Source organism: Copidosoma floridanum, unplaced genomic scaffold, assembly GCF_036245765.1.
Source record: "Copidosoma floridanum isolate Cflo_tuat_1 unplaced genomic scaffold, Cflo_Japanese_pri ptg000009l, whole genome shotgun sequence".
NCBI lineage: Eukaryota > Metazoa > Arthropoda > Insecta > Hymenoptera > Encyrtidae > Copidosoma > Copidosoma floridanum.
This window is the reverse complement of record NW_028321886.1, coordinates 2794060-2815369: the sequence shown is the minus strand read 5'-3', so window position 1 is coordinate 2815369 and position 21310 is coordinate 2794060. Positions and strand designations below refer to the sequence as shown.

Below are 21310 nucleotides of genomic sequence, written 5' to 3'. Positions count from 1 at the left end.
TGCGGCCTCTTTCCCTCTTTTGTTTTTGTTTTTGGACAAAAAGCTTCAAAAGCACATTGATCACGGACCATCAACTGCAGGCTTTTCGTTGCCGTGGAGGAAAACAGTTTACGACTCGGTATTTTGCACCGAGCATTGGGCAAAAAATTTTCTCCGAATAATTCTCGTGGGAAGAATCAGGTCATTAATTTTGATCAACTGTAAGTTAGTTCGTTCGAAGGTGCAGCTTTGCGTGATACTATTTCTGGCCAATCAGCCAGAGTGAGGAAATAATGAAAAGTCAGAAGGAAGAGAGGAAACCGATAAATTGTACCACCACCGCAAATTTTGCTGACACGAGAAATTGAGCGAAATTATAAAAACGTTGCGGATGAAATCTTGGCCCAGATTTTGCTTGAAGGAAGAAAAGCCGACATTGAATTTTTGCCGGAATGATTTACGGTCGGTGAACTTCTGCTCCAAATGCACGCTTGACGAAGACTACTAAATTGGCACGTCCGCTGCCTTCCTTTTTTTTCCCCTCGCTCGAAAACCAAAAACTAATTAATGAGACAGGTTTTTGCTCTTCACACAAGTTGGCAGCTGCATAGCTCCCTGTGCTGTGCATCTACTTTTTTTTTGCAGTTGACCTTTGGCGTCCTAGTCCCACACGTGTGTTCCATACAAGCACGTACACAAGCACAACCGTCAAAAATTGAGCCCTGACACCGCACTGTACAGCCGAGCCCACGCCCACCCCTCCATTCTGTACAACGCGCTAAACAGACAGGCTGGGTAAACGAGAGGGTGGATCCTGGCTAAGCCGACTGACCTATTTTGATAGGGCTGCGATATCAAAGGATCACCGCTGGATGGAGCATTTTATTTTGACGCGTTTTGCTGCGCGTATCGATACCAGGCACTTTCGGTATTATCCTTCGAGGCTCAATCCATCCCCGAGTACTGCGATTTTATTTTATTTCAATGCAAACATTCGGAACGTCGGAAGCGTGTGTGTTGCTTTGGTGATCTGTGTGATACTGACGGTGGGCAAACAAATTGATCGAGTGACGTTTGTTCGTGATGAAAATATAATGACACATAATGAAAATTCAAATACCCAGTTATGGAAAAATATTTTTGTCGTTGCACCGATGCTTTGTCAAACAACCTACATTCCCGACCCAATGGAAATTCATCTGAAAAGCAATTCGTATGAATTCACGTATTTTTTATTCAAGCGGGTCCAGAGTGACCCGGCAAATACGCAGAGAGTGCTTTTCAGAGCTGAGAATATGCAATTAGACCCACAAATTGAATTACCGGGGCTTAAAGTATAGAGGCACCGCGCGAAACAATGCCCCCCCCCCTCAGCATGCACGAAGCGCAGTGCGCTCGTATCTCATGGGCCTCGCACCCCTAGGGAGTATAGGTACCCACACTGCTAAGTAGATTCGACTGCGTGTGGGGAGGGAATTAAGGATTAAGCTTCGACAGGGATCGTTTGTTTTCGTTCAATTGTTAACGAGCGGAGCTGCCTGAGACTTGGGATTCTCGTTCCCTCTTCCTTTCTTTTTTCTCACACGTGGAATTTAAAATTCCCTACTCTCGACATCGGTGCGCGTGACCGTATGCATCGTAAACTTGCGTTAACCACCGATTGTGGATGCGAATTGAAAAAGACCGAAAAGCTCTTCGATCAACGAGGCTTGGAAAAATACAACGTGCCGGAAAGTTCGGTTACGAGAGAGAGAGAGAGCTCATGCATACCGCAAATTGCGCGAATTTCGTTCAAAATTCATAGCCGCGTGGTACCGAAGTTTCTGTTATTTAACTTTTCTTATTATCCGCAACACCTATTCTCGGCCGATCTTCAATCAGTCATAACTTTCGTGATGAAATCGTGGGACCCAAAGCGGACTAGATACGTCAGACGTCTACGGAAGGAAAGCGCCGAGTGAATGAGTTTTCAAAGTACTACCACCCCCCCCCCCATCCCTCCCCTTGAGCTCACTCTCGTACAATACACCGTCGGCTGTTGCCCATCCGTCAAGCTAGCTCGAGCGAATGGACGTAAAATATTAACGCGAAACAATAGCGCGCGAGCTCAAATGGCCCGTGAAAATTGCAAAAGCTCCAGCAAATGAGCAATTTGAATGTGTATAAGGTGTCGCCTCGAAAATTATAATATCGCGGGAATGAACGCTTGTGCGTTTGCGTGAAAATGAGGCGAACGGGGACCAGTGTATGCATTAGAACTTATAGTCATGATGCAAGAGCAAAGTAACAAATTAGCATCAGACGAGGATGCACCCTGTATTATAATTATACTGTTGTGTAGTACAAAACGTTTGGCGTAAGAGAGAGAGAGAGGTCTCGTGGGCTGCTGTTACTCGGGTATTACATTCGGGTCTGCACGGACTCTTGTATCCAGACTTTCATCTGGAAATCTGGATGCTGTTGACCAATCATTCATTGGCTGAATAATTAAAGTAATGGATTCGCTGGAGAGGCTATAGTTTTTCGTGTTTGTCAATACGTATACATAGATCTTGAAAAAATTTGACCCCAATGCGCCAGTACAACGGAAGCTCAGCTGAAAAATGAACGAACGCGCCGACGGACCGAAGTGCTTGTTTATTTGTGTTATTGAAAATTTCACCTGTGCCGAAAGCATCAGCTGCGCCCGTGTGTAAACCATCATGGTATACAAGACAATTTTTCGGAATAGTCGTTTCGGTGGCGTAACGACATTTTGTGCATTCAACCGACGGTTTTGACAAGCAAAAAATTCAGGCCGAGCTTTCGGCTAGCGTAATTTTACGTCGAGAAAAATTCAATTAGCGGCCGATATTGAGCCGCATGGGAGGTCAGGATGTTCGATTGACTGTGTACGGGCGCTGTGTGGGATATATGCATGCGCGTTGCAAATGATGCGGAAAATCGCTGCTCTACTTTTGCTAGATCGCTCCCTTGAATTTATCTTTCGGCTTTCGCAAGCGGCTTGCTCCACGACCATTTTCCACGAGATACCCTTCCACCGGCAAGTGCATTTTACTTGAGCGATGATACACATGAGCATGTTGTGGCCGAAGCCGTTGGTCACTTCCTCCACGATGAAAACCTCAATATTTGGGTCATTCGAAATATAAAAGTCCAGCTCTCAACAGACGCGTTCATATTGCCGATGTCTACAGTGCGAATGAAAGAAATATCATCTTATCGAAACTCTTGTACAGGTCGCATTGGCGGTGTATAGTATACACCGAACCATCGATAGCTCATATAAATTTTGCACTTTGCAATGTATACTTAGTTCTATCGAATCTATCATGTTTTCCTGCGGTCTAACTTTGAGATTGTGAAACTCCGAGTACAATTACCGGAGACACACGTCGTACTTTGCGTTGTAAATTGAGTATTGTGCAAGAGATTAAAAATTCAAAAAACTCGTTGCACACATTGACGTTGTTCAAAGTTGGAGTCGGCTTATCAACAAGTCGGGAGTAAAAAATGTAATTCCTAGGCCTCTCGAACTGGCGGGGGCTTCATTGGGCTTGACAACAAAGTCTCTTGAATTTCCGATAATGCCTTTTTCAATAAAACGATATTGACAGACTCTACCCAGTAAATTTTCAAAACAAGGCGGGGAAACTCGAGTTTAAACCCGAATTTTGAAAGATAGTCGGAATTTGTCAATGTACCATAAATTTTTGCCGCAACCTCGACACGAAATGACAAACGTCGCGTCGATAATTTTTTTTTTTTTTTTTTTTTTTTTATTACACCAAATGAAATTCTTTGCCCCACACGGTACTCCACTTGATTAAATTTCTTGGCTTGAATTTATTTCGCAGTAGACGATCAACACAATGTTGCAACGCTTTTACATGGGTAATACAGACGTGGGGCTGTTGTCTGGTATAACATCAGCACATGGCGTATCACTGAATTCTCAAAATGCCAACCCTTCTTACACGATGGTACCTAACTCTATTTAACGTGTCGATTGTGTTGAATGTTACACACCCCACATTCCACCGAAGGGTGGCAATTGCGCATGGAGAGCTCACACCTTGTATTTTTGTGAACTTCGTGCATCATCACACCCACGTGGAAGATGACTGATCCTGATAACGCCTAAATGTCCCATGAAGCGGGTAATCCATTTCCATTAAGCGATAAGTTTGTTTAGCCCAAGTATTACTCGGTGGGTGGTAGCCATCGAACGTACAGTATGCGGAAACTGCTCATTGAACGTGTGTCGACCCGATCCTCCCGACCTCTCCTTCGTCAACTCTGTGTGGGGAAACCACCGTAGAAGGCACACATAATACTGCTCTCGAGGCGTATATCCATCCTCCTCCGTTCCCGTCTTTACCAAGTAGTCCGTATGTATACATAAGTAGTACAGTCTCGAAGCAAAAGCTGCTTTGCTCCGAAAGTTATCGAACACACGCTCTCTCGTCCCTCTTCATCTTCGCTTCCTGTGCTCGCCCAAGATCCTTTCACCGATATGCCCCCCATTCGATACGCCTCGTGCCAACTTCTCCGCGCCCTTGTTCTCATGTTCTCGTACTATAATGTACAATACTTCGACTCATCTGTAAATCAAGGGAGGATATATATCATACACCGACGTCCCGGTGAAGGAGTGATTGCTCCGACAATGGGGGCTGTTGTACCGTTGGTTGTGCAGATACAATCGCCCTCGGGTCTGAAATTCGAGGGTGAAACGTATCAAGCAATAATAAATAAATAAATAAATACATGACTTGTGGTTATTTTGCCTTGGGCATATATACACAACGTACCTCTATTACTCTGTTTCGGTGATGCTTAGGCACGTCCTTGTGTCCCACAACTGGCGTACTCTCGCGGTCCAACGATTCGGGGCGAAGGGGACTGTAGCAACCTTGGATCGACTTGTGTAGGGAGCTCGAGGGGAGAGTAAAAAAAAAAAAAAGAAAAAAAAAGAAAGAAATAGGTGAATAGTCAGAGGGGGGGGGGAAGAGGCCAAGAGAGATTACTCAGGCTCAGGTGAACGCCAGTCGAAAAAACGAGCGGGGGGAAAGAAATAATTATCGCAAATAGACATACTTTATACGTAACTGGTACAACAACGGGAACCATGCCGAGGCGACACTGGGTGGTGCTGCGTAAACGCAAATAGAGGCCAAGTGAGCAAGGGAACGACTGCAATCGTATAGTAATAAATCGTGTAGTATTAGTTGCAGTAGTGCTCGTTGAATCGTTGGCATCACGCGTTGACCACCGAGCACTCAGTTTTGCCGATATTGTTTTTTCGTCGTTGTGATTAACGTATATATACGCGGAGACGATAGATCGGCCATTTGTGATGGGTAGTACTTGAGCAGAGGTATTTATTGGCGATCGGCTCAAATGTGCACAAACTTACGTACATCTAAACTTTAATAAAGCATCAACAGAACGGGAAGATGTTCTGCTTGTGGGTGAGTGTTGGATCGTATGGCGTCTGCGTGGGTTTTCGCCGCCTATCGACGGCTCCCTACAATTTATATCCCTCGATGCTTTACCACACCGTGTGTGTATGTGTGTGTGTGCCGTGTGTATAATAACGGCCTGTACTGCCATTGTGCTCAGGCTTTCCATTCACAACAGACGTGACGGCTTAATAATCGGCCGATATTTTCCTCCGGTTGATTCGCGCGTACCACCGGTGCGGCCAGCAGCCACTAAATCAAATCGAACGCCTTGTATCGCCCATACAACCGGGTGCATTGTTGTTTTTAACCATTGGGCGGCCCCACCCGTGATCCCCTTCTCGCGCATTTGCTCGCGGGACACAATGACTTTTGATAATCTCCCTGCCCCCTTCACCCCTTCCACCCCGTTTCTCTCCGCGTTTACGGGATATTGTGACAAACGAGGTAATTATAATACTTGCTGATATTGTGCAATCACGAGTATTATGGAGGCTCATTGGGCGTTTCTTCTTTTTTCTTTCCTTCTTTTTTTTTTTTTTTTTTTTTTTGCTTTTGTTTCTGTTGAAGAAAGCTTTTTTTCATCGGTGAAGATTGAAACGTGTTGAAATTATGTTTTTTCGTCCAAAAGACCGAAATGAGAGAAAAAAAAGCGCCTGAGTGATTATTTGATTCGTTTTTTCATCCAAACACAAACCTATTCAGTATATTCTGTCATTTCACTTTGACAATTAATTTCAAGCTTGGCTGTACGTTTTTTAATTTACGAACCTAATTCGACAAAATTAAAGGTCACGTTGCAGTTGAGTATCTCAAATCGAAATCACGTTGGGATATTCGCTTGAAAAGTAATTGGATGCTCTCTTTAAAGATTACCATTTCACTATAAGATTCGATTTTTTTTATTCAAAGTTGTACCCATTCCAAAACTACTTATAATTTAGAACTAAAGTTAGTCAACAATAGAAATAATAATATTAAGTTAACAATAAAACAAAGTTGTTCATAAAAATATGATTTATTTTAAAATTAAATATTAATACTGTTAATTTTTTTTATTTTCAAGCATTACATGGTTAACTGTGACCAAAAAAATCTCGAATAGACTGGCTTCAAACACGTAACGATTCATCTAGAGAGTTGACATAAATATTTAATCCAAATTTGTTGAAAACCATTTAACATTTATAATTTGCTTGAAAATTTACTTAATTTCTTGAGGTACTTATTTCGAATTCATGGCAATCAAACCAGAAAAGTATTCTATTATCCTTTAACTTTAATTACTGTTTTCCTAGTACTCTTTGCTGACCGTAAAAATAATGAGCTACACGTAACTAACAGTTTCGCTAAATTGCACGCTCGACTGTAATTTTAAACATACGAACGGATTCATGTGCGACGAAAACGATTAAGGTGTATCCGAGCAAACGTTTATTACGTGTGCGCATTTAATTGATATACAGCTCGTTCGAGTACCCGCAACGTACGAAAAATCTTAATTTAAATTATTGAACATAATTTTAGAGGTATTGCTAAAGTTGCGTGTACTCTTCCTCCTCTTTTTTATTCCTCTCTAGAGTAGGTAAACTCAAGTTGTCGTTATCGCGTATTTGGCTGCGAATTGAGCTTATGGAACGAAATTAAATGAGCAGCTGCATGACGTGGCATGCGGTTTTTGTGCATTTCCACCAGCTCCAATGAACTCGACGTTTTGACGGCTTGTCTGTATTGTTTAAACGAGAAGTTTTAGAAAAAAAGCTCGCCAAATACGAGTATCGGCCTTGAATAACAAATAAACAACTCATATTTGTCTTTGTCTGGCTGCGAATTCCCTTGTTTTTGGATGCACAGTATTTTATTCATCAAGTTAAAATGATATGCCAAATTTTTCATACCTTTTTGACATTATTATCAACGTCGGAGAAAAGCACTTATTTGTGCAAATGCAAGGGAGCATGAAAAATACATTGAAGCGCGTTTTTTCTTTAAAAACTACATTGATTAAAGGATATATTATTAAAATTTTTTCAAATAAAAAAGTGACAAATTTTTTATGTGCATTGGCAAAAAAAAACCGTATCTATTACCCTGTACAAAGATGTAATTTAATAACAATGCGATGTGTCTAGAAAAAAATACGATACATTTTTTTCGTTGGCCTCGTCGTATCTTGATCTATTATACTGTAAGCGAATTCATGTATTTTAATTGGATTGTATTATATTTTACGCAAAGTTTTATTTTATTTTTGATTTTGGGAAAGTAAAAATTCAACGCTCGTGGTTGTTCAACATTTTAAATCCATACTGTTGAAATATTTGCATTTAAATTAAAAGTCATCGTGGCCAAAGATAGTGTGAAAATAAAGAGCGCAGGCTCGTTATAGCGAGCTCGAGAGCAGAAAAGCACATACTGTGTCATACGTGTGGTACGCATTTATAGGTAAACGCGTGCTATGCAAACATCAAGATTGACTGCACGTCGTATAAATATTCCTGATATTTTTTTTTATTTTTTATGCAATACCAGGCACAATAAATCCAACTTGGTGGAAACTGTGCATCCTCTTTTCGCATAATCTTTTTCCATTTATTTTCATTTTTCTTCATCTTAAAAATGAATAACGCCATTACTTAAAATTCAAATGAACAGCGCCAAATAAAATTTGTAAGGTCAATGAAAATTAACATAAAATAACAATACCGAAATACACCAAAATTGTTGCACAAGTACTTCCCCCCTCCCAAAAAAGGATGAAAGCAAATACGAATGAGAAAATCCGGTGATACTTTGAATGTCCCTTTTCCTTTCGGCGACGTCCCACGGCTGGTAATAGCTCTGTATACGTATAAACGTACCTCGTGAAAGAGTCGGTAAAAAGAAGGGGTGGGAGTAAGGGTATAATAATGACGAAGCCGGCCAACAGACGATACCGGCATCGGAACGGATTAACTGATGGCTGATGTGTTTTTTTTAACGCGCGGTGCTTTTGGACGTGTGCTTTCAGGCCCTGCTGCAGGCGCAAGACGTGACGGGCCAGGAGGTTTACGGCGAGGACGCGAAACGGGCCACTCCGCCGCCCATATTTCCCTACCTCAACGGGGCCGACGACCTTGAGGGCCAGAACGGCGAACTCGAGCTCGAGAACGTCACCAGAGTCAGGCTCGTCCAGTTTCAGAAGAACACCGACGAACCCATGGTAAGTTCACGCTTCTCCTGTCTTGTATCCGTGTCTTTGTTTTAGTGATAAATTTCGCGTCCCTCGCGTCACTATGCGAAACTTTTACAAATAAATATTTATACTCGCCTCCTCCGCAATGCGGCCCGGCGCAAATTGAAAATTTTATTTGGCCTGTTTCACGTAAGCGCACAAGTGAGCTAATTTTGTGATAAAGTTGCTTGTCTCTCGAATATTCATGCAACACTAGCCCTGACATTCCATTTGGCGTTCTAGACTCTCGTGCGCATTGAATCTCGTTAGCAAAGACCTTCGTGGAGTCAGTAAATGTCATGTCAGTAGCCAAACACATTGTGTTTTCGTCCCATGCATTGAACATTCGAAACATTTCAGGGGATAACGCTGAAAATGAACGAAGACGGGAAATGTATTGTTGCGAGAATAATGCACGGTGGAATGATACACAGACAGGCGACATTGCACGTCGGTGACGAGATCAGGGAGATCAATGGTATCGCGGTAGCTAATCAGTCGGTCAACGCCTTACAGAAGATTCTGGTAAGTACTTGCATTGAGAGTTTATCATCTATCATCTCTCGTGATCGCTATGGTAAAACAAATACTTTGTCGAGAATTATAAATGTTTGTGAGTATGTCGCGCGAATCGATAAATTGGTGCATAATAAACTGCACGCAAAATCATGCTACACGTGTGCGTCAAAGTTATTAATTTTTAATATCGTTGATTACCATCTTGTTTATACGTAGATTACAGAGTTGAAATATGTATGGGTCATTTCACCTAAACACAATACATATTTCGATTGCTGAAATGGGATTCGTGAGTTCAAGAATCCATGAGTAAATTTTTCCGAGTTATTTAAATGGTGTAAAATTTTAAAAGTGGAATTTTCCAAATAGATGGGTTACATTACGCCAACCAATTTTTTTTACAATATTTATGAACAAGCTGTGTCCATGACATTTAATCAATCAAGTTTCCGTTGAATTACCTACATATATACGTATAGGTATAATATACAAGACGAATGTAAATACGAATGATATGATTTTGGTTTTTTTTTGTGTTACAGCGAGAAGCTCGTGGATCCGTAACATTCAAGATAGTACCATCATATAGGAGCGCGCCGCCTCCCTGCGAGGTACAAGTAAGCCCCGAAAACCAAGCCAACTCCCAATCTGACACCATAACCACCACCACACCCACCACCACCGATAGAACTAATGATTACACAACAGACGCGTCCGCCTCTCAGACGGTAGCTCCGACCACCTCGAAATCCGTAAAAACGCAGACCCCGAAAGATTCAAAGCCGCAGAAGCCCCAAAAGACGTCGAAACTGAAGTTCGGTAGCTCATCCTCCAGCGAGAACACACCAAGGCGTCGCTTGAATCCGTTATCCGTTCTCCGCTCGCGCAAATCCAAGAGCTAAACGCTCGTACAACTCTTTGATTAGTTGTTAAATTTTTTTTCTCCTTGCCTTAACAGCCGATCTCTTGTGCTTTATACCCTTACTAATGTAATTCGGAGCTCTGTGGTTTTTTTTTTTTTCCAATCAAGTCGTACTTGAAACGCTCGCTCTTCTAGTCGACATTTCAACTACTTTTCACCACGTGATACCCAAAACAAAAATATAGATGCAAGGGCCATTATTGACTTGCGTCTGTAAAGTTACATTACCTAACAATATATTGTGGGCTTGCGAAAGTATACACATACCTGAATACCGTCGAGCACAAGTTTCGTTGGAAGCCTTGAAAATAATAAAAACATTTCTATGTGGTCTGTTGAAACGATGAAGAGCTGTCGAAACGTCTGACCACTTGATCGTGGTATCGTGGATATTTTAATGAAACCAAGATAAAAGTTGTTTCACCGTTATCGCTTTGTATCGACAGAACAGAGGGAGATAGAAAGAAAAACAACAACAGAAAACTAAGTTCAAGGCTAGTATGTTGCCCGTGGAATTCGTTAGTCGATCCTTGGCGCAGTCTCTGGGGTGCAGCTACAAAAACGTGCTTGAGATTTAATGCGAACGAAGGAGGAGCGCAGCCCCGGAGAGAGGCTGTGTGTTCCTTGGTCTTTTCTCCGCATCCGAGAACAAAGCGTACTTAGCGCTCTCGCATGCTGCTCGAGGGTTTTTTTTTTTTTTTTTTTTATTCAGCAATGGCGAATAAACGAGGGCACCAGAACCAGAGTTTTCAACGGCTAGATATCTCTCTCCAAAGTGGGTCAGGTGACGCTCGCAAAGGGACACGAATTTTTATTTGGTGTACGAAAATTGGCTTTGCACGCAGGTTAAATTTGAACCGTTGGCTGACGCGAATTTCATTGCCTCATTTTGGCGAGCTTTCAAAGGAGCTTGAGGAAAATCTGATTTCGACGCTACACGCGGAGGGCGATTTGTTACTATTTTCATAACTTTAATAACTTTACCGTCTCCTTGTCTCGCTTTTTTCAGCAATGTAAATATACAGATACTTTATTGCGTTTTTTTTTTGGTTTTTTGGAAGATGTGTTGACTTCATTAAAAACATCTTATTACATCTTAAATTGTATTATTTTATGCTCGGCAATGGCTCATGTAGGAACCAATTTTTTATCCATGTACATATATTGTAACATCTTTCTTGCTACAAGTTATCCAAATAGTAATAATATATGTTCACTGAAGTCGCCTTAAAGTATATTCTTGTTTATTTTTACTTCTCAAGTCCCAAACTTCTGCGTGGCTGATCTCTAATTTTTACACCAAGTAATGCACTGAGCACTCATCAAAACATACCTACTCACAAACACACAATTTTCATCCATATAATTATATACACTTACATTTATCTCACATAATCCTCGAAAACTTTACCTCTACATAAACAAATGGAATCCTACTTCGTTTGAGATAATCCTTCATTACTTGCGTGCATGTGTCTGTATGTGCGTATCATTTGTATGCGTACACTAGATCATACGTATACTATGTGATATATACATGCGTACATATACACGCATCTCTAGAACATTGCTTCAATTGTACAATGTACGAAAAGAGTGCATGTTGCAAAACAATTTTCTCCCTTTTCTTAGGATTACGTGTAAGAAGCACGCCTCTGTTCGTTGATTGTCTGTTTCTTGAGTTTAATAGGTATACCTTGACAATACACCGAAACCGCACGGTGATGGACATGATAATTTTACATTTTTTTTCTCTAAATCTTTAACAAAAATATTAAGTTTGAAAAAAAAAAAAAAAAAAAAAAATAGAGTAAAAAGTTTGCAGCAGCCTATACGCTTCGCCGTACGGTTTCCATTGATTCTTGGTACAGCCTAAATTTGACCGATCCTGCGCGACACAAAGTTCCTCAGCGAGGATTTTCAATATTTACTTGTACTATTATTGATTTCGTGACTTAATTGTGTAAGAGGCTGTGCTAAATTTGAGTAATGTAACAAAACCGTGGACTGTATCGAATTATGGTGAAAGCACCGTAACTTTCATAACTTAATTATTTGTTTGAATTTCATTAATGTAAACTTGAGTTAATTCGATTAGTGGCTAAAGAGTCCAGTTTTTGTTGCATTGATGTTAAAACCCTCGCCTGCATGACCGGTAATACGTTTGATTTTTTTTTTTGCTTTTTTTGTTTGTGTGTATACATATATATTTATCGTACTTCGGGTATTCATTCAAATACGTATCGAGTAAATTTGTATCCACGTAGTACTGTACTTTTACACAAATGATGTAATGTGTCAAGCAATGATTATTATTGACCGTAAGATTCTTATCAAACGTTATATTAAAAGACAGAAATGATACTTTGCTTTAAAATCGATATGGACTTCATTTCAATCGGTATACAGTTGTATAACAATCTAGTCTGTGAGCTTAGATAGATGTATGTTTTTTTTTTTTTTACTATTATTTTCTCATTACGTTGAAAAAAAGTTTTAAAGAAACAAGAATTTTTAAGTTTAAATACGATGCATTACACTATTGTTTTAGAGTATACATAGTACATGTATATGGATTGTTAAGATCAAATAAATATTTTTAAAAATCCCATGCAGTTGAGGGTGCTTTTGTACATTTTTTTTTTTTTACGTTATTGTTATTCATAAAGATACAGGGTAGATGCAGAACACAGAAAGTAGCAAGAGTTTATTCTGTTTATTCAAAGTATCAAAAATATTATTTATCATTCTAGTCAACTTGCCATAAACATATTTATGTATGACCTACGGTCTTATGATTAACGAATTTAAATATGACTCTTATACACTATAACTTGTAAATACATGTAACCGATACATACATAAAATAAATACTACTAAATATTATGTCATGTTTTAACAGCTAAGAACTTGCGAAATCCTCGGAAGTACGAAAGTGTTATTACCAACAAAAAGAAATGCCATATTCAATGCAAGAAATGTGATGTAAAATGTTAATATTATTATATGTATAAGGATAACTTGAATAAATTGTAGTACAATAGTGCTTATTTCATTGGTTGACAAAATTTTAATTACTTGTTGAAAAACCAGCATAAAATTTTATGCAACAGGTATAATGAACTTCTTTCCTGTTGAAAAGGAAATAAAAGTCGTCAGCTTTTACAAGTTTATTCAACTGATGGTTGATAAATTGTCTTTACAGGCATGATAAAAAAATCAAACCATAAAAACTTTGAGGCTGTACCTTTACGATAAGACTACCCATAAAGTGAATCGAAAAGTATTACATTTTTATAAAGCCATTGAATTGTCAGCTGATAGTATAAAATTGGTTCTAAGTAATAATGGTTGACATGATATTGTTGTACGATAGCGATTTTGAAAAAGTTAAGTACTATTTGTGTTTTTCCTATGTTTGTTGTGCAACAGATAAGTAACAATGATTGTCATCATCTCTGAAAGAAAAGAGCATCGATGAACAACTTGGATCACTTTTGAAATTCCTTTAATCATTAAACAAAATCCAAGTCGTTAACTTTTAATCAATCTAATCGCGACTGGAATTTAGCGGTGTTAATGCGATTAATTCGATGTAAAAGTATAAAATAAAGCATGAGCTGATGAAAAACAATTTGTTAAGAATCGCTTATAATTAACCTTCTCTGATGTAAAAAAAACTTTAAATTATTTTGAAATATTACTTAGGTGCCGTTACAGTACTATTTTGCACAGTATATCGACTCAACTTTTTTTTTTATAATCTGCGTATAATGTGCACATACCTCTTACTCTCAGTTACTTTTTCCATTTGTTATTCATTTTCATTATTTGAATACATTTTTCTGCACGGTTATGGCTGTGCATGAAGTAAACTGAGATGAATATGATTTAAATTAAATTTTAACAATCAGTATATTTCATAATACACTTTTTCGAACAATGTTTATTTTTATTAAAAAAACTAACTTTAGGATAAAAAAAAAAAAACGACAGGAATACGTGTGATTTCTACTAACATATATTATATATTGGTGTATTAATATACACACATCTATACACATCTTATTTTGTACATAGTTTTTTTGTTATACTATTGTACATGTAGGTTCACTTTTTTTTGCTCTTCAATACATCAATCAAAATTATCCACTTCTCAATCCTTGAGTCATGCCCATCTCCATCAAGGCCCTCTTTAATCGTATTGTTGCAGTAAGGTGGCATATAATGAAATTGGGCAATGTTATGTGTCAGTGTTTCGTTAATTCTTTACTGTCATCATTTTTGTTTAAACATTTAATTATTGATTTATGTATGAAAAAACACCGGGTTATTTTCACAATTAGAAGCTTGTCATGAGCTGCAATAACGACGACAATGGTAAAATCGTCCTGGTATGTGTGCTTGTGCGTGTGTGTGTGCGAGTGTTTGATTTTTAAAGGATCAAGAAACAAAAGAAGCCGGCATCAATGTATTGGGGACTTTGACTCGAAGCAAAAGCTCGTGTTATCGTCAGACATGAAAATACTATAAATGCAGCAGGACTTGTGCGACAATAGCAGCAGTCAGTCCACCAGACGAGTTGTCAATACATAATATGTGGCGTGTACTTATTATTAATTGTGTCAAAGATTATTTCGTTATTTTTAATTCTTCTTCTCTCTAATTTGACATAATCAATTAATTCCATAAAAAAGTTAGCTCAAAATATTTTCAGCGATACGTTAGATATTTTTAACAACGATAAATGACTTCAATGACTTTGCAAATATTGAGTATTTCCTGACTTTTTTGTGCTTGAAAAAATTTCTTTTTTGCAAATTCAAAGTTTTCACTACAGTTAAGAGAACGAGTAATTATGTAACTTTAATATAAACTGCCTTATTTGCATACTATTGTTATATCTGAAATTTGAACCCTAACACAGTAAATTCAACTGTTTTTATACTAAACTTTTTGTTTAAACGTTCGTAGGTGTTTAACAGCAATCAATTGATGATTAAAATGTTAAAGAATTAAGTTGTAAGTGACCAAACATTTTAAATCATAACAATGGATGGAATATTTTTAAATCCGTGACAAATTATAAACCCTTGAGGGTTTAATTCCAAGACATTTGGATTCATTGTTTTTTGTTCAATGGACATTGATTTAGAAAACGATTCATAATGAAAAATTAATATCTCAAGTAAATTGTGATACATTGTTTTCAAAATTCAATTTAATAACGGTCCACTAAAATAATCAGTCGTGCAATAATTATTGTTTTGTGTCTAATCAAGTGTAGTATTTGTAAATCTTGTATCAAATATGTACATAATTGGCTTTAACATAAAAATATGCATGCAACTATTCGTAAAAAAATAGATAAACAGTTGTATTAAATGTCTTCTGTAAGGAAGTATTTCAATCTTGAAAATGTTTAATCAAAAGTTTATAAATATGAATAAAAAAAAAAAAAAAAGTAAATAAATAACTGAGATGGTAATATTTTCCAAGCTGAAGCACATACCAGTCTGATGTCATAGCATTGCACTGTAGTATGATCGGACAATATGCAATGTCCAGTCTGGAAAATTATATTTGGCAGTTTTTATTACTTTAATTTTTTTTTGTCACTTTATAGCGTGTACTTATGCATGCGCCTCAAAAACAAGAAACGACTACCAAGCATTGGAACTTTTTTCTTGCGCGTTACTGTTATAAGTGTGACTAACATACGCCAACTGAATTGCCTTTGATAATAATGATGATAATTGATTCGTTTGATTAAAAAGTTTGGAGCAACAAAGCCACCTATATTTATGGTCTTGGAGTGCTCCGAGTAGTTTTTTATTTTTATTGAAAAAATATAATAATTGGAGTTGTGCGTCAAGATCGTAATGTCAATTAAAAAAAAAAAAAAAAAAAAGTTAATAAAACAATAGAATGAAATTTCTTGACTCATCTCAACAAGCATTTCAACAAAATTAATAATCGTCTTCCTTTTTTCTGTTTCTTCAACGATCTAGTTGTTCAGGATAAAACCTCTGCCAGTGTTAGTAAGTACTACCACTTGATCTGGTGTGATTGGACTGCTGTAGTTAGAAGGCTATGCGTTTTCTCTTTATCCTTGTTTTCCTTGTAAAAATTCACTAACTCATTTGAGCCTTTTTTCTGGTTTGCAAAAACATTTTTCGTTTTATGTCACACAATGAATATTGATTGACGAATCGGGTCATCAATCAATCAACCAATAAATCAATCAATCACTATGTACAGAAAATTTTGCCGAAATCATTTTGTAAAAGCGAAAATCCGCTTTACTCACTTATTATATTACATATATGTAATATAGGTCCCGTATCCCTTTGTTTTCTCACTTTCACGTCCCACGAACTTCAAACTCTCACTGTTTCGACATTTACGTATCTCTTCACAATGTAACCTGTCTTTTAATATATTTAATATTAATAAATCAATTTTTTTTTTTTTGTTATCATTTATTAATTGTGGCTTGCACCATAAGCTTTTGTATTTTGACAGCAGCTTGCAATCAAATGCGTTGTTCTTTAAACTTATCACTATGTTGGACTATTATGCTGCAAGTGATTGTCAGTGTAAAATCGTTTTTTTTATGTTATTATTTTGTAGCTTAATTTGTAGGTGTACAAGTGAATGCCAATATATAAATATTCGTTTGTTAACACTTGACAAGTAGTTTTGATTCGCATACATATATACATAAGCCAATGCTATCATCGACATGTTACCGCAGCTCTTCTTCATCTACACAACATTAAACCCACAAGCCTTGATAACTCGTGCTGGTAACATTAGACATTGTGACGTTGACGTCACAAGTACGTAAAAACAAAAGAATCAAACAAAAAATATACACTCACACAAACACATCACAAGGCAATGCATCGACTTCTTGTAAATATGCAACCATCCCTTCGTATCATGAAACACACTGTCTAATGCACACACACACACACACACACACACACACGATTGTACAGTGCCAGGCTTGTTTGCTAAACGCACATGTAAATGTTGAGAGCCTCTCGTTTAGCGCGTTACCCGCATTAAATTATATATATACACATTGTACGTATACACGTATGATATAATACAGCCACGTGCAATAGGAACCGAACTAAAGCCTTGGGCGGAAAATGCTTGCAGATATTCGTGCGGGCGCAGTTCGACTACGACCCGCTCGAGGACGATCTGATACCGTGCGCCCAGGCCGGAATATCGTTTAAGATCGGCGACATCCTGCAGATAATCAGCAAGGACGACCATCATTGGTGGCAGGCGCGCAGGGACCAAGCGGGTGGCTCCGCGGGCCTCATACCCTCGCCCGAGCTCCAGGAGTGGCGGATCACCTGCATGGCCATGGAGAAGAACAAACAGGAGCAAGGTAAAGTCCACCAAGTGGTCTTTTTTTTTTTTTTTTTTTGTTTTTGTTTTTCTTTTTTTTTTCATTGTTGTTGTTGTGTCGTTGTTGTACATTAATATTGATACGACGGTGCGAGTCGTGCTGGGACGCCGATGGGCGTCTCGGTGATGCAGAGAATTTTTCACGAGTACAGGAAAGAGCAAACGTAACACCATCAAACTATTTTAAGGCACGAGGCCATTGTCAGTCGTATGTCTGTTCCAGCAGATCGCCCTTGTACGATCTTTAAAAAAAGGAGAGAAAAAAAATCGTTGCACCGTTCAATATTTTAGGTCCGGGTCGTTGACTGATCTTTCATTTGTTGTGCTGTATTTACATATAAGTTACCTGTACATAAGCATTTCGTGTTATTCATTTGCAATAGTATTTATACCTGTGTGAAGTTCAATATCCCATACGTAATTACCTTAATTGTATTAATTCATATTATATTCTCGATGTCGTGAATCACATAATACACATAAGCGAATGCTCTTCTTTTTCTCCTCGTCATTTGTCATACTATGGTGTGTACGTTGTTGAGATATTGTACAATTATTTATTTCTGTTGATATTTATGATCGTCATCGTTGATTGTACATAAATTATGTGTACCCAAGTGTTTGCTGAATGTAGAGTATATATTACAATTTCTCTCCTCGTGTCCTTGGCATGTCTACATACATATATAAATATATATATATCTAAATAAATATACTGAATATATATACATATACTTGTATCGCATTACAACGGAATTGTGTAATATTTATCCTGACCCGGATATGTTTTCTCAGTCCCCCTCGTCATTAATCGTTTCACCAAACCCTTATGCTTCTTCTTTTCTGTTATTACCTATTTTTCGTCGTTCATACATGCATACTTGTGGAAACATATGTTCACCCGTCAAATTGAACAAAAATGGTAAAATCCGGGATCAGACTTCATTGTCGTGGGACAATTCGCGTCTTATTTTTTTCGCGCATTTTTTAAAGTAGAAAAAAATCCATTCTAAATCGATATTTAGAGCTGAATGCGCGTATAAAAGCCCTATTGCGAATGAAAAGTAGAGAAAAATAAGTAAAAAAAAAGCAAATAATAATAATAATAGAGAAAAAAAAATTTGCTTCGTTGCAAAGCGGGTTTTTTTTTTTTACCTAAAGTACACTATGATTGTAATGTATGTTGTGCCGGGCGCACACAGAGGCTGAAGCTGAGGGAGGCTGTTCGTCGCACACCGAAGGATGTGACGGCTCGACAGGTACGAATTATGCCAAGAAAAAAAAGCCTGCAGCTGTAGAGTAAAACAAAAGGCCACCTCACCATTATGTACTTCTCGTAGAGAGCATTGCGTTGAACTTTTATATTTTCATACAAATACATGCGACTGATGTAGATGACAGCATGAGATGATGACACCAAAATACAGATAATACGTATATACATCATGTATTATTTATAATTTCGATTCGTTGGTTAATACGTGCTGTAATATTAACCTTTTTTTTCTCAGAAGTCAAGCGTGGTTTACTTTTTTCTGCACAAAATAGACACTTCATTTGTATTACAATTATCAAGTTTTAATTTGTTTTTTTTTTTTTTTAATAATAATAATAATAATAAAACCTACACCAGTCATGGCTCATCTTATTTTTGTTACAAGTATTATGGCTGTACTATCAAAAAGTTAATTTATCATTGTTATTATTATCATTGTTACCATTACCATTGTAACCCTTATCTTTACAACAATCGAGTGCATGTGGTTTATTATTGCATTCAATTTGATTATTTCAGTTCTATTTATTTAAAAATTTTAATTACGTTGTGTCGTAGATATAATGCAAGTTTACTTTTTTTTGTTTCGAGTGCAAAAAATACATTGTAGAAGCATCACAATACAGAAACCTTAATCGTTTTGATTTTTTAGCAATGCTATCTGTTAATTTTTCAATACGTTTTATGGTAAAAAAATATTATGATTGAGCATGAAAATAATTTATAACGTGTAGACGTTAATCCAGTTACTCATAAACAAAAGATGTGTTTAAATTAATTTTGAAAACCCCAATTTAGTATTTTTAAGTATTTCATTGCATGTTCGTATAAATATATAACATCCGATACGTCAGTAAAAACAAGACTAGTGCTTCTCAAAATAAAATTTAATCGTTCACTTGGAGTATATAGTACATCTTAAGATTTTATTCAAAATAGATAAGAAGGCAATTAATTCATCCTACCTAATGAGATATCGCGTCGGCCGTGGACGTAGGAACTAGTAAAAATTAATTTTCTTTCAGTACTTAAGGTTATTTCACATAAAGTACGATAGTCTTCAATGCACGTTGTGACCTGCTGGAACGTTATTTTAGATGTGATGCGGTATCACTTATCTATCGGTATTATTAATTGCAAAAGATAATTCAATATTAATTTCTTGGTGCAATAAATAAATTTATTTACATTTAGTAAAATAATATTGGAAAAACGTGTGACAGGAAAGAAAAGAAATAATGTTGAATCGTCACATGGACAAAAATTGCAATCGTAAGAATACACATTGTTTCGATAATGTCAAAAAATTTGTTTTCCTATATACTTGAATGCCGTTAAAATGTAAAATAAGTGCCATGTGAAATGATTTGTTTTTGTGCATAAACTAAAACGTGTACATAGTTTCTAACGCGAAAGGGTCATGAAACGAAGTAAAAATGTTAAGCACATACAAAGTAGATCGTAGCTAATTAGGAATCGTAGCTGGAGAAATGAAAAAAACAATCACTGACCGAACAAGTAGCTGGCTCAATCAAACGAAAAACACGAAGGGTTTCTTTTTTTAAATTTCTAACTGTTTTAGATTTAGATCTGTAATTCTTTTGATACTTAATGTTTTCAACCGATTAATTTGTATTTTCAGTCAATTGTTCAATTTTTGGTCGTAAGAAGAAGCAATACAAAGACAAATATCTCGCAAAGCATAACGCGGTATTTGACCAACTGGATTTGGTCACGTACGAGGAGGTCGTCAAGCTTCCATGTGAGTATATTTGAGAATTTTGCGTTGAAACGAAATATCGTGACTCGTAGCTAAACGTGTGATTGGACGCTTTGCAGATTCCGCCTTTCAACGGAAAACTTTGGTGTTACTTGGGGCACACGGTGTCGGTCGACGGCACATCAAAAACACAATAATCGCCAAACATCCCGACAAATACGCGTATCCCATTCCACGTGAGTTGAGATTCAAATAAATCATATTGCGGTTCATTTTTCACTTGAGGGCTACGTTGTCCTTGATTTTCAGATACAACGAGACCACCCCGCAGTGACGAGGAAAATGGACGGAATTACTACTTTGTGACTCACGAGGAAATGGTGGCGGACATTGCTGCCAACGAGTATCTCGAATACGGTTGGTATTGTATGGATTTAAATATACATAAAAAAAATTATTTTTTCAATTAAGAAAGCAAAACTTGTCATCAATTCCGATTGCAAGTTATCGAGACAACTTGAACGCGATTGATGAGTTTAGTCTGTACTATTGGTTAACGTTAAAACGACGAATCGTGAATAGTTCACGGTGCATTCTGTTTTTCAATTTTCTTTCGGAGAAAGTGGAATGAAGTTGATTAAAAAATAAAATTCATTGGAAATCCCGTTGATCTTAATACCGATTTTCACACGTAAATGTTTATTAATAGAAAATTATCATCCCCCATGTTGTTGAATGAAAAAATTTTATATGGTGAATCACAATGGTGAATATTTACATCTTCCTT

At 37.3% G+C, this 21310-nt stretch overlaps 1 protein-coding gene across 8 annotated transcripts in view; it reads left to right on the top strand.

Moving 5' to 3' along the window:
* The window catches only part of CASK (peripheral plasma membrane protein CASK), an 87021-nt gene that overhangs the window by 64831 nt on the left and 880 nt on the right, over positions 1-21310 (top strand). For 3 of the 8 annotated variants that reach the window (XM_089589351.1, XM_089589348.1, XM_089589346.1), the window contains 9 exons: positions 8455-8646; positions 9019-9183; positions 9720-9788; positions 16111-16140; positions 17270-17507; positions 18730-18786; positions 20446-20565; positions 20643-20759; positions 20833-20940. In XM_089589351.1, the coding sequence (XP_089445477.1) occupies positions 8455-8646; positions 9019-9183; positions 9720-9788; positions 16111-16140; positions 17270-17507; positions 18730-18786; positions 20446-20565; positions 20643-20759; positions 20833-20940 (1096 nt within the window). Of the gene's footprint in view, positions 1-8454; positions 8647-9018; positions 9184-9719; positions 9795-16110; positions 16141-17269; positions 17508-18729; positions 18787-20445; positions 20566-20642; positions 20760-20832; positions 20941-21310 lie in introns of all 8 variants that reach the window. The other 5 variants (XM_089589345.1, XM_089589347.1, XM_089589349.1 and 2 more) reach the window with 4 other exon arrangements.